The following is a 12,357-nucleotide window of genomic DNA, read 5'->3' on the forward strand; positions in this document are numbered from 1 at the left end:
ATCAGAAAAGACAACCAAGTACACGTGAATATGTAGCCAACCTGAAAAACCTCGTGGGACCAGGACACCTTGCTTTTCATTGTCGAACTTGCAATTGCAAAGCAAAGTTCGCATGATAAGGCACCATAACATCCAGCTGGCAAGGAAAATGCTGGAGGCATTGGCAATAGAAGAAAAAGAAAACTGTGTGAGCACCGCCTCAATAACCCTGCAACCCCAAGAAAAGCTCTTTCTACAAAGCGCCCTTCCCCCTGAGTAGATATAGAAGGAAGGGTGTCGGTAACATGATTCAGTGTAAAGAAAGAAAGAAAAAAGCCGAAGCAAAAGGATACGCCAAGAACCTGTAGACGAGGGGGACGATTTATAAAAATAGTTGGTACTGCAGCGGTCGATTGTCTTTTCTCGTTCTCCTCCCTTCCTTGTGCAGCTGGTTCCACCCGTGATTTAGAGAAGTGGTACATGAAATCACAATGTGCTGAGAGCACATTTGCTATTAGAAGTACTTTCTGACTTATTTTTGTGCTTTCGTACTGGGACGTACAAAATTCGTACATCCCAGTATGGGTTTCGTAAAAATGAGACCACTAAACCTTTGCTGCAGGATTTTACAGGTTATGTCAGCTGCAGTCTAGACAATAATGTTTTTTTCCGTTAGCATTTTTTTCTGGATTTGCCAAAAGCTTCTGAAACAATTATTCATAAAAAGCCCAAGTCGTGTGGGTTTTAGGGGGTCTTTCAATACATTTCTGCAGGACTACATTGCAGACAAATATCAGTTCGTTAAAATAGGAGGCTGTAGAAGTAACGTAATACTTATTAAATCGGAAGTACTACAGGGATCAACAATACGACCATTACTGTTTAATATTTACGTAAATCAAATTGGAGCACTGCCTTTTGAATCTCGAGTATATCAATATGAAGGTGATACAGCCCTAGTACTGGAAAGTAGTGACGAAACGAGCGCACATTAAAATATAGCACTCAGTCTGAAATACATCCGAAATGATGAATTCAAGTTTTAATATTGCTTACAAAAAAGCGAGTTGCTGAGCGAAGTTATGGACGCCACTGAAGGTTTTTCCGTTGTCGTGAATAAACGCCACGCTTTCATGTTCGCAAAATCTGCCTTTCAGGGGCAGACCTATAAGGTAAACGAAAGTTTAAAATGCTGCGAGTAGTTGAATACGCTATTTCACATAGCTTCTCGTCATGAAAGTAAAATCATGAGCAGCACAATTATAAGCTCTTATTAAATCCTGACTTCCTATACCGGGTGTTTCAGCGAAGTCTTTTAAACATCACTTAAAATACGGTGGTTGTGAAAAAAATAAACTTTTTATGGGAACGAATTGCCAGCCACGGGACGGCGGGCGTTAGAAATTAAAAAAACGTAGTAAATTAAATCTTACTTTTTTATAGTAAATGGTTCTAACGTAATTGGAACCACAATATAGTACCATTTAAAAACCTGCTGAACATCGTCCAACACCTATAAGTCCAACACAATTTAAATATATCTGTAAAACAAACCCACCAATTTGCGCCATCAAAAAAACAAACAAAAAAACACGCTCAATTTGAACGCGTGTTTAGGTTTAGGTTTCCTTTCGGAGCACAGTTTAGCCCAGCGGTCCCCCCTGTGCTTAAAAAGCTTTTATATATCGGATATTTGACAATACAGCGGTAAAGTGCTACAGACCCGGAGAATATAAACTGAATCACATGGTCTGGACGTTTGCTATGCCCGCAGTTTCCACAACCTCCATTATCTCTGAATTTGAGAAAAAGTTTAAAGATTCATCTTGAGAATTGGAAACAGCGCAAAAGAGGAGGAGTAAAAGAAGTGCACGGACACAGGGCTGACTATCAACTGAAACTTTAATTTTCAAGCGAACCAGAAAATAAACACCGAAAGCAGAGAGGAAAGGACGAAACAAGACACAAAAATGCAACCCGATAGACGAGACGTCGACTACGTCATATCGCTTTCACATATGCCTGCCACTGTTCTTGATAACAACTACTTCGTCATCACCGAAGTGCGCCGGCGGTGCGCTAACACATTCCCCTCCCCCTTTCGATGAAATGAAGAAAAGGCCTCTTGAGTTTCTCTGGCGGTATTGTTTTTGTTACGCGCCTTGATCGTCAAGTCATTGGATAAACGCACGCAGCCGCAGCCACTGCCATGTATCGCTGTGTGGCCAGCGGGGGAGGAACGGGGAGCAAGGAAATGCTCCCTTACCCTTCCGTTCACGCACGTCCCTGTTTGTCCAATGTGTACCCTACCACATGTGAAGGGGATCCGGTACACAACCCGGGACAAAAGGAGTGCGCTGGTTAACATCAGAATGGGAATCACCGCTACTCCCTCGGGCAACAGCAGAGCACAGCCGTGACAACTTCTAGGGTGCTGAAAGCACCACTGGCACGTTGTACTTGTAAGCCACTCGCTTAGCCTGATGGGAGGAGCGTGGACATAAGTCACTGCCACCGGTCTGGCTTTCGTTCTTTTTTAATTTAAGGACTCGTCTCGACCCTTAAGACTTGGCGTGCTTTAAGGAGTGCTCCCCCGGGTTATCCTTTAAGTTCGAGACACCCACAGTTTTTGGACGTGAGGCTTACTATTCAGCCGTCACAACATACTAGTTGGTACTATGAGCCACGTTCATTGAAGGGGGTTCTGCTATACGGTTCAGCGCATTCTAAGCTGGTGAAGTGGGCGATTACTACGTCATGTACGCGATCTTCTCTGTTGAATTAAGTCATGCCACCATAGGTGTGAGGACAGTCTATATTGTTTCAGGTGTCTAGGCTGACATGGCGGGATGCCCTATGACGTTGATAGTGGGTGTAACAGAGTCCCTCGTAAAGGTGCTTAGGGGTCGACCTAGTCACAGGGTTAGACAAAAACCGAAAACCAGACCGTTGGTGGAGCCTTATGCCCACGCCCTCTCCCAGCAGGTTAAGCTAATGGCTTGTAAGAATGACGTGCCAGTGGTGTTTTTGAGCACCCCGGAATTTGTCGCGACTGTGCTCTGCTGTTAACTGAGGGGGTACCATTGATTTCCATTATGATGTTAACAACCGCACTCCTTTTTCCCCACGCGCACCGGGGGTTGTGTATCAGATCCCCTTTACATGCGGTAGGGTATACATCGGACAAACGGGGAGGTGCGTGAACGTGAGAGCAGGCTGCATTCTCTTGCTCTCCATTCGTCCCCCACTGGCCACTTAGCGGAACATCGCAGTAGGCTCGGCTTCGTGCCTTTATTCAATGACTTGGCAATCTTGGCGTGTAACAAAATAAAGACCGGCAGAGAGAATGTAGAGGCCTTTTTATTTTATCAAAAGGGAGGGGGAATGTGTTAGCGCAGTGTCGGTGCCCTTAGAGGATGACGATGTCCTTTTTACCGAGAACAGTGGCAGGCACGTGTGAAAGAGATATGACGTAGTCGAAGTCTTCTATATCGGGTTTTAATTTTGTGTCTTTATTGGTTCTTTCCTCTCTGCTTTTGGTGTTTATTTTTTGGTTCCCTTGAAAATAAAACTTTCAGTTGACAGCCAGCGCTGTGTCCGTGCACTTCTTTTACTCTTCCTTTTTGTGTATTTTGCGATGTTTCAATCTTTGAAGATGTTCAACCAACTGGCTCAACTTACCGCCTATTCAAAGATTCAGTCCTAAGCTCCGCGTTCATAGTCAAGTTTGAAGAAAATCTTCTTTAAAAGCTGACAGCAGAGCCAAAGAAGCATGGAGCGCTGTTTCAGGTCATATTGCGGGCTGTAGTACTTCATTATATCTTTCTAAAATTACTTGATTAGGTGGTTTTCTAGGATGGTCTAGGAGATTTCAATTAAGACCATTTGTTAAGTTTCACTAATGAGAAATTATTGAGTAAATTTTAATTAACTGTTTATACAAGTAGTAAATTTTTGCAATCCTTGATGTCGGCTGTGGCTGGCAATTCCTTCCCAGAAAGAGTGTTTTTTTTTTTTTTTTTTTTTATGCGAAAGCATGAGTTGACTCACGTAGTGAACTGGCGTTATCCGCTTTTGAAATCGCGCCAAACGGCACCAAAACTTCCTTGTCCCTATGGAGCAAAGCCTGTCGTTTCTAGCAGTGATTTGATTAATAGGTTCCCATTGACTGGCGCGCGTCCTAGTCTCAAGGAACGATTCTCCCATGGGCTCTCGCATGGCGTAGTTCCAAGGAACGCCACCAGTGAAGCCAGGGCGGCGCAGCGGCCCGGCCTTTAATAAGAGGGAGTGGCTGGTCGCAGATCCAGCGGAGTGCAGACTCCGGAGAGGCTGCACGACCAAGCTTAGCCCGGCGCGGCCACCTCATGAGGGCGCTCACTCGGCCGTCGGCCGCAACCTCGGCAGTACCGAAACGTGACCGTCCACGCCAGCACGCCGCAGACCAACTAAGGGAGAGGATGAACGTCATTCATGCATTCGCATTTAAAACTCATCAGTGCTTAGGTGTCCTCGGAATTTGTTTCTTGTAATACACCAAATTTTTAGCGATTCTTGAAAGTCTTCGCTCGAACACGCGGTATATAGTGTCTGCGGCACGATCTTGTATATTGTGAACTATGTTAGCATCGTGAACAGTACAGCTCACAAAAAGACAACGACAAGGAAAATGAACCCGCAGGACACTCGGCGCTCGGCTGTTGTGCATGCTCTTTTTCTTTGTTCTTGTCTTTTTGTGTGTTGAACTGTTCACCATGTCATCATACCAACTCGTCCAGCTTACCACGCTTCTGCATATTAGCGCTCTCGACAGCAATTTTCAGTAGCTATATATCTTTTGCTATCCGTAGGACGTATATTGTGCCACATATAGGACAACCGGACATCGAGAGTAATTCTCAATCTAAATATAGCTAGTTGTGGAATTTCCTAAATCAATAATACGTCATCATTGATTATAAACTATTCCATTGTACCTTTAATTTGGTAAAGAGACAGATTTTTCACGTTCTTGTAAATGCATCTTACAATTTAATAGGTTGAAGTATTTTAGCTTGCATGTTTTTTCGTTGGCTTACACGCTTTTACTATAGGTTTGGATAAATAACTTCACATGGCGAAATTTCCTTCATATTTTCGTGCGGAGTTCAAATTGCTTTGTGTCGTTCGCCAATTATGCGGTTCATTCATTCAGAACTTTGTACTATTTGCGACTTCAAGAATATCACAAAGGCATTGATAATAAATGAACGTGTACTTGCCGTGCCATGTCCCATCGTGATTTATGAGGTGGGTGTCTACAGAATTCCTGATAGAAAGACCAACGTTTTGTGTATATTATTAAGAAAAAGTTCAAGAGCAGTCCTGCGTTATTCTACAATACAGTCAACGTGATAGCTGTGACACGCCACGGCGAAGTCGTCGGGCATCGGCGCCGCGTTCACGCACCGTAAGGCAACCGTGGGGCGTGTGGTCATCTGACCAGTTTATTTTGAAATCTTTTTCTTTCTTTTTGTTCAGGAGCATGTGAAAGCGCGTCTTCTGGCACGAGCTCTTGGCATTGGCAGTGCTATGAGGGCTATAACAGTGTTACGGCGGCATTTTGTTAACGGCTGTTTCTTTGTATTTCTTCAAAAAATTGCGTTTAGTGGGCATCGGGTACTACAAAAACCCTATATATACAATGGGCGTTTAACACTGTAGCGTAGCTCTACAATAAATATAAGAAAGAGCTGTGCCGTAGCTCTTTGGTCGCGCCTCCGCTTCGTACGCAGCGGACCCAGTTTCGAATTCCGCGGTAGGAGGGCGGTCTTTTTTCAAGGAATTGTCCGCATCGACGACGGACACGCTACCCGACCTACTACGAAGACAACATCAACAATTACAACGGACTTCATTTCCAGTGGTGGTGAACCCATATATCGCGGTAAGATGAATAACAGCACTTTAGCGCACATGCACAAAGTTGCAACCAGTAATTACAAATAAACGTTGATAAGGCACCGTTTCTAGGCAAATATATAAAGTAAATAAACTGTTCCTTTATCGTGCGATTCCTGGAGTTAAAGAGAGTCGGTTGCATTCATATAGTAGATCAGCTTGACTAAGTTTAAAATCAATTTCCTTTTTCTTTTTTTTTGAAAAAAAAAAAAAAAAAAAAGCTGAAATTTTTTTTAGAATTGGAGTGCGACGCGAACGCCATCGCGTTAAACTCCGACACTGCCTTAACGGCATGAGCACAGTCCACCGAAAACGAATATGAAAATCCCCCGCGTTATCTAGAGTTACTGAGCTTTCTGCTGTGGCCTTTTGGAGCACTGCTTACATCTTCTATTTTAATATGTGTCCTGCAGTTTCAACCCATCTTTTGGGTTATATCAGTTCAGAACAAAAATTGGCTGCACAAAGGGGTAGGGGGGGGGGGGCAGAGCCTTTCCCCCCCTACCCCGGGTCATAATCCTTACCAAGACGCGTTTACGTGCCATGTAACGAGCTTCTGGTAGTGGCATGTAAACAGAATAACGCCCACGTTGCCTTTATTGACAAAATACATGAGAAATGGAATCCCAAGGTGCTTTCGTTAGCTTCAATCTACAGTTCTGGCGAGGAGGTAACGCGGCATCGATCACTTTTACGTTTCCTTGGTCTGCTTCCACAGCAACCTGGCATTTTCCGATGTCCCACCAGAAAAAAAAAAAGAAGATATATAAAGTAATCGGAAGTTCATATAGAGGGCGCCATACTGCGTCCAGAACTGTTCCAAAAGTCCGTTTAGTAACGACTCCGACGCAGTTACCCGAACCGGAGTCGTGGAGTCACAACTTAACGCCCCCAATGAAGCGATGGATGATGCAGTCGTCCGCGAAGAGCCGCATGCGTGAGAAAAGCGTAGCCGGGTGACACGACTACGCTTGCGCGGGGATTGCCATTGACACACAACGGCGGACACATGGCTATATACAAACGCTGTAAAATGTTCCCCCTAAAATAAACTGCTCATAATTGCCGGTGTAAAAAAAATTGCGCGCAAAGCACCCCCCCCCCCCCCCCCCGGAAGACTTCTCAGCCTGCCCCCCCCCGCCTCCCCGCCCCCCGGCCCCCTGGGAAAATGGAAAGTCTACGCCGCTGGTGACGATAGATTTTTATTGCTCCTGCCTTTCCCACAAAGAGCACGGAACTTTCTTCTGTATATGAAAGTGTTTGTTTTAAGCTTGTTAACTCTACCGGGCAATGTCGAGGAAAACCCTAGCCCTGACACTTATATGGCTATCATTCTACAGCAACTACAGAATGGCCAAATTGCTAGGTTGAGTAAGCTAGATGACATGGAAAAAGACAAACGAGGTTGGACAGCATGATTAGTGACTTTGTAACTAGAATAACATCATTAGAATCTAGAATGCAAACTTGTGAGCATGCAGATCATGACATGGCACGAGTATCTAACAAGGTCCAGATCTTGTCAGAAACTACAGATGATATGGTTAAGAAACTAAATGACTTGGAAAAGCGTGGTAGGTGAAACCTTGTGTTTTATGGAATTGAAGATCGGGAACAACGCGAGTGTTGGAGAATCGTCTGAGAACCTGATTAGGAGCCTCTGCCAGGAAAGATTGCAGATAACTGTCAGTGAAATTCAGAGGGCCCACAAGATCGCGAAGTATCGACCTAACCACACCCGTCCGATGATAGAAAATTTTGCGTCTTACAAGGACACTGAAAAAAATCTTAGTGATGGTAGGAAACTGAAAGGCAGTAATTACGGAGTCTCCAGATATTTTTCACCTCGTGTCAGGAAAATACGACGTCGGCCATAGACGGTTGGCAAAGAACGAAAACAAAACGGCCAGGACAGTGTATCGCTGGTACATGATAGGCTATTCATAAATGGGGACGCCTATGGACGGGATGACATCACACAATCTGTAAAAAAAACTGAATAAGCAATGACGACCTGTGTCCGCTTTGAAAACCGTGACAGAATGCAGCGTCCTCCTGATCAACTGTCAAAGCATAAAAAATAAAATTGATGACTTCAATGGGCTGCTGCAGATTTTTAATCCCGATCTCGTGTTTACAACAGAGTCATGGTTGGTCTCTTCAATTCAAAATACCAAAATATTTCTGTGTGATTATCGCGTCTACGGAAACGATCGAAATTCGCGTGGGGGAGGGGTATTTATTATGGTCAAAGAATCGTTGCATAGTACAGAAATCGATATTCAATGCAACGACGCAGAATCTGTACAGTGTCCACTAAGTACTCCAAAAATGGGTACCATGGCAATATGTTCTTTTTATCGTCGTCCTGGAGCCAGTGTTGGGGCTGTCAGTTCATTAGTGTCTATATTGTCCACTCTTCTTGACGATTGAGTTATTTTATCTGTCGATTTTAATTTGTTGTATTGAAGATGGGACGGAAGTAGACAATCTAGTGGTGTTTCGTCAGCATTCCTAGATGTAACCAGTACGTTTGGCCTTAAGCAGTACGTTTTGTCCGCCACTAGAGGATCCAATATTTTCGATTTAATGCTATGTAATGACACAAATGTGGTTCAATTTGTGAGTGTTCTACCGGGAATGAGCGATCATAAGATAGTTACCGCCAGGTTCATCCTGGCCCAATTAATCCCTGGCAACCACGGTATTAAAAAAGCGTACGTGTACAGTAAGGTCAATTACAATGAAAGTATAAATAGACTAGAGGTCGAACTGTACAATTTTATGGCTAAGTCATCGACTTATGATGCCGACTCACTGTGGACTGATTTTGGAATTATGCTCTCAAAGCTTGTTGATAAACACATGTCTTGTAAACTTCTGAAGGACAAGACAAAACCCGATAAGCCCTGGATGAATTATAAAGTAAAAACAAAATAGCTAAACAACGCTAACGTTTGCATACCAAGTTAAAAAAAATCCTTCTGAAAACCTTGAGAGGCGTCTTAAAGAGCTAGATTTAGTTTATAAGAGTACCATAACTACGGTAAAGGAAGAGTATTTTTCTGGTTTGGCAAAGGTTATCAGCACCAACTCCAAAGCATTCTGGAGTTACCTTAAGAAAACACGGAAAGAAAAAACACGAGTCCCGAGCATTACAAAATAGTGGTACAGTGATAACCGACAATGCTATTAAAGCTAACTGTTTTAATTACTATTTTCAGTCGGTATTTCTTAAAAACTGTAGCTATCAAAATTCGCCGATTCTTACAGATACGGTAGAAAATGCCATGACTCCCGTCATAACCCCACCAGAGGGAATAAGAAATTGTTTAAACTCCTTAAAAGAAGACACGGCAATCGGTCCAGACGGGATGTGATTAAGGTAATAAGCGCTGCTCGCGTATAGTGTCTAAATACTTTTATGTAATTGTATACCATGTAAAATGTTTGAACATATTGTATATAGCAGCGTAATTAGGCACTTAGAAGATAATTTTTTTTTTTGTCCTAACCAATACGGCTTTTGTAGAGGAGTCTCTGCAACACCCAATGAATTGAACTTTTTCATGATTTGGTCAGCAACGCCGAAAATAGGCAGCAAACTGCTGAAATTTTTATAGACTTTTGTAAAACATTTGATTCTGTTTCACACCAATTGTTGCAAAAAATGAGTGCTCTAAACAAGGACAGTAATGTGTTTTTTTTATTGACAAGGACAGCAATGTACTTCGGTGGGTGGAAAACTATCTGAGCGAAAGGAAGCAGTGCGTTGTACTGGGGGGTAAGAAATCCAAATTTGTAGACGTAACTTCTGAGGTACCTCACATCAGTGATTTAGCGTCTTTCATATCTTCTAACATCAGATTATTCGCGGACGATTGCGTAACTTACAGTGCAAAAATAATGTTAATGACCTGTCGTTTTTGCAGGAGGATTTGAAACGGGTTAGTTCGAGGTTCAAAACCTTTTGAATTGGGATTAAACACAAGTAAACGCTTTCACATCACATTTTGTAAAAAGAAACAGAATATTGATTCCGCATACGCTATTGGAAGAGACTCGTAGCGAGAAGTATCCGAAATAAAATATCTCGGTGTCATTCTTTGAGAAGACCTGTCATTCAATCAACACATAGATATGATATTGAAAAAAGCTGGAACGGTCCTTAGCCTAGTCATCTGCAACTTTCGTAATGCTCCTCAAATCCTAAAAGAACCTGCGTATCGTTCACTAGTTAGACCACACCTCGAATATACAAGTGCAGTATAGGATCCGCATCAAAAATATCTCATAAATAATTTAGAGGGCACTCAAAATCATGATCTTAGATTTATTGTAAATAACTCTTCTCGAGCAGAAAGTGAGACAGTGATGAAAGCTTGTATGGGTATTCAACCTCTTGCAAAAGGCCTAAGAAAAATAGACTTAAACTTATCTACGCTAATGATAATGATTTAAATGGAATCACCTAATCAAATTACCTTCAAATGTCACATTATATATCGAGCAGGACGGACAATGAAGAGAAAATACGTGAAATAAAATGTCCAGCCAACTAAATGATTTTTTTTTTCCGAGAACCATATCGGAATGAAAAGAGCTGCCTCCGGATACCGTACTAGCTTAGAGTAAATCTTTTATTAACATGATCAATGCAATGTGGATTTCTTTGTAAGTGTTTTTGGCGTCAGTGATTTTTAAGTTTGATTATTGCGTTTTGTTTTGAATTATGTTTTTTTTTAAATATATATTGTTGTTTCCTGGCTTGTGCAGTAAGTGTGAATATTCAATGTATAAATGTGATCTGTACTCACACCTCTCTGCTGTAATGCTTCGGCACTACAGACTGAAAAAAAATATATATATACATATATATATATATATATATATATATATATATATATATATATATATATATATATAGGAAGACGTAGAGGATAACGTCCTGGAGAACAACGTGAAAGACAACGTCGAGGACGACGTCCGCATGCGCCTGTGTCTTCTCACGTGCCCTACCGACCTTCTCAATTCGACAAGCTGTACTCTACAAAAAGAACTTTGGGGACAACTCGCCGTGGCTGCTGGTAATCCCGACCGACCTTCGAGAGAAGATCTTTCAAGAATCTCACGACGAACCGACGTCCAGGCACCTTAGCTACAGCCGGACACTGGCCTGTACTCGTGAAAAGTATTACAAGTCCAAGCTCCCCGAAACCGTCCACCTCTAAACCCGACCCTGCCACGAGTGCCAGCGACGCAAGAAACCGCCGACGAAGCCGGCAGGTCTCCTGCAGCATTTTCTGCACCAACTGCACTTTTCCAGCAGATCGGAATGGATCTACTCGGTCCTTTTCCGCCGTCGGCCTTGTGAAACCTTTAGATAATCGTCGCCACAGATTATCTCACGTTGTACGCAGAAGTGAAAGCCCTTCCTTCAGAGACTGCTGTTGAAGTCGCCTAGTTTTTCATTGAGTCCATCGTCCTCTCGCACGGCGCTCCCGAAGTTCTGATTACAGATCGCGGATCATCGTCCATAGCAGAGCTGACCCAAGAAATCCTCCGGCTAAATCACACCAGCCATCGTCGTACCACTGCGTACCACCCGCAGACCAAGGGGTTGACGGGCCGACTCAACGAGACAATCGCCGACATAATCTCTATGTACATCGACGCAGAGCACAAGACGTGGGACGAGGTGCTGACCTACGTCACGTTCGCCTGCAATGCGGCGGTTCAAGAGACCACTGGATTCACACCTTTCCAGCTGGTACATGATCAGAAGGTAACGACCATGCTGTACGCGATGCTGCCCCATGAGCCCGCTGACAATGAGAGCGACGGAACCCAGGTGGTTCCTCAACGGGCCGAAGAAGTCCGCCAGCTCGCCCGACTCCTGATTTCAGACCAGCAACGCGTCGAAGCGGGCCGCTACAACCTTCGTCGCAGGGACGTCCACTTCCAGCACGGAGACACGTTGTGGGTGTGGACGCCCATGCGTCGCCGCGGCCTCAGTGAGAAACTGCTTAAACGGTACTTTGGACCATACAAGGTACTTCGTCGCCTCGGGGAGCTGAACTACGCGGTGATGCCCGATGAAACAAGAACATCATCATGCCGCCCACCACTACCTGATGTCGTCCACGCCGTGCGCCTGAAGCTGAACTATGCTTAATAGGATTGTGGACCCTATGTGTTTCAAATGACGCCTTAGCTGGCCGTTCTTTTTATTTCCTTTGTTTTGTTTTGTGTTGCATCGTGGCGATGCACTTTTTATAGGGGGGAATAACGCCGCGCGCGCAACTGGTCAAGTAGGCAGCGCGGCCCTGGCCTGACGGTTATCGTGCTTGCCTCCCACGCGAAGCGCAAGGGTTCGATTCCCGTGTGTTACGCATTCTTTATTTATTCTTGCAGTTTAATGTTCTGGTAAATTCGAGAACT

The 12,357-nt window shown here is 43.7% G+C and overlaps 1 protein-coding gene across 1 annotated transcript in view; it reads right to left on the bottom strand.

Moving 5' to 3' along the window:
• LOC120850275 overlaps positions 1 to 12,357 on the bottom strand; it is an 86,710-nt gene that overhangs the window by 49,369 nt on the left and 24,984 nt on the right. Inside the window, exons 4-5 of the mRNA XM_040222731.1 lie at positions 5,238 to 5,284; positions 1,036 to 1,144 (exon numbers count right to left, since the gene is read on the bottom strand). Of these exons, the coding sequence (XP_040078665.1) occupies positions 1,036 to 1,144; positions 5,238 to 5,284 (156 nt within the window). The remainder of the gene's footprint in view (positions 1 to 1,035; positions 1,145 to 5,237; positions 5,285 to 12,357) is intronic.

The sequence above is a fragment of the Ixodes scapularis genome, unplaced genomic scaffold (assembly GCF_016920785.2).
Source record: "Ixodes scapularis isolate PalLabHiFi unplaced genomic scaffold, ASM1692078v2 PGA_scaffold2__306_contigs__length_199485367, whole genome shotgun sequence".
NCBI lineage: Eukaryota > Metazoa > Arthropoda > Arachnida > Ixodida > Ixodidae > Ixodes > Ixodes scapularis.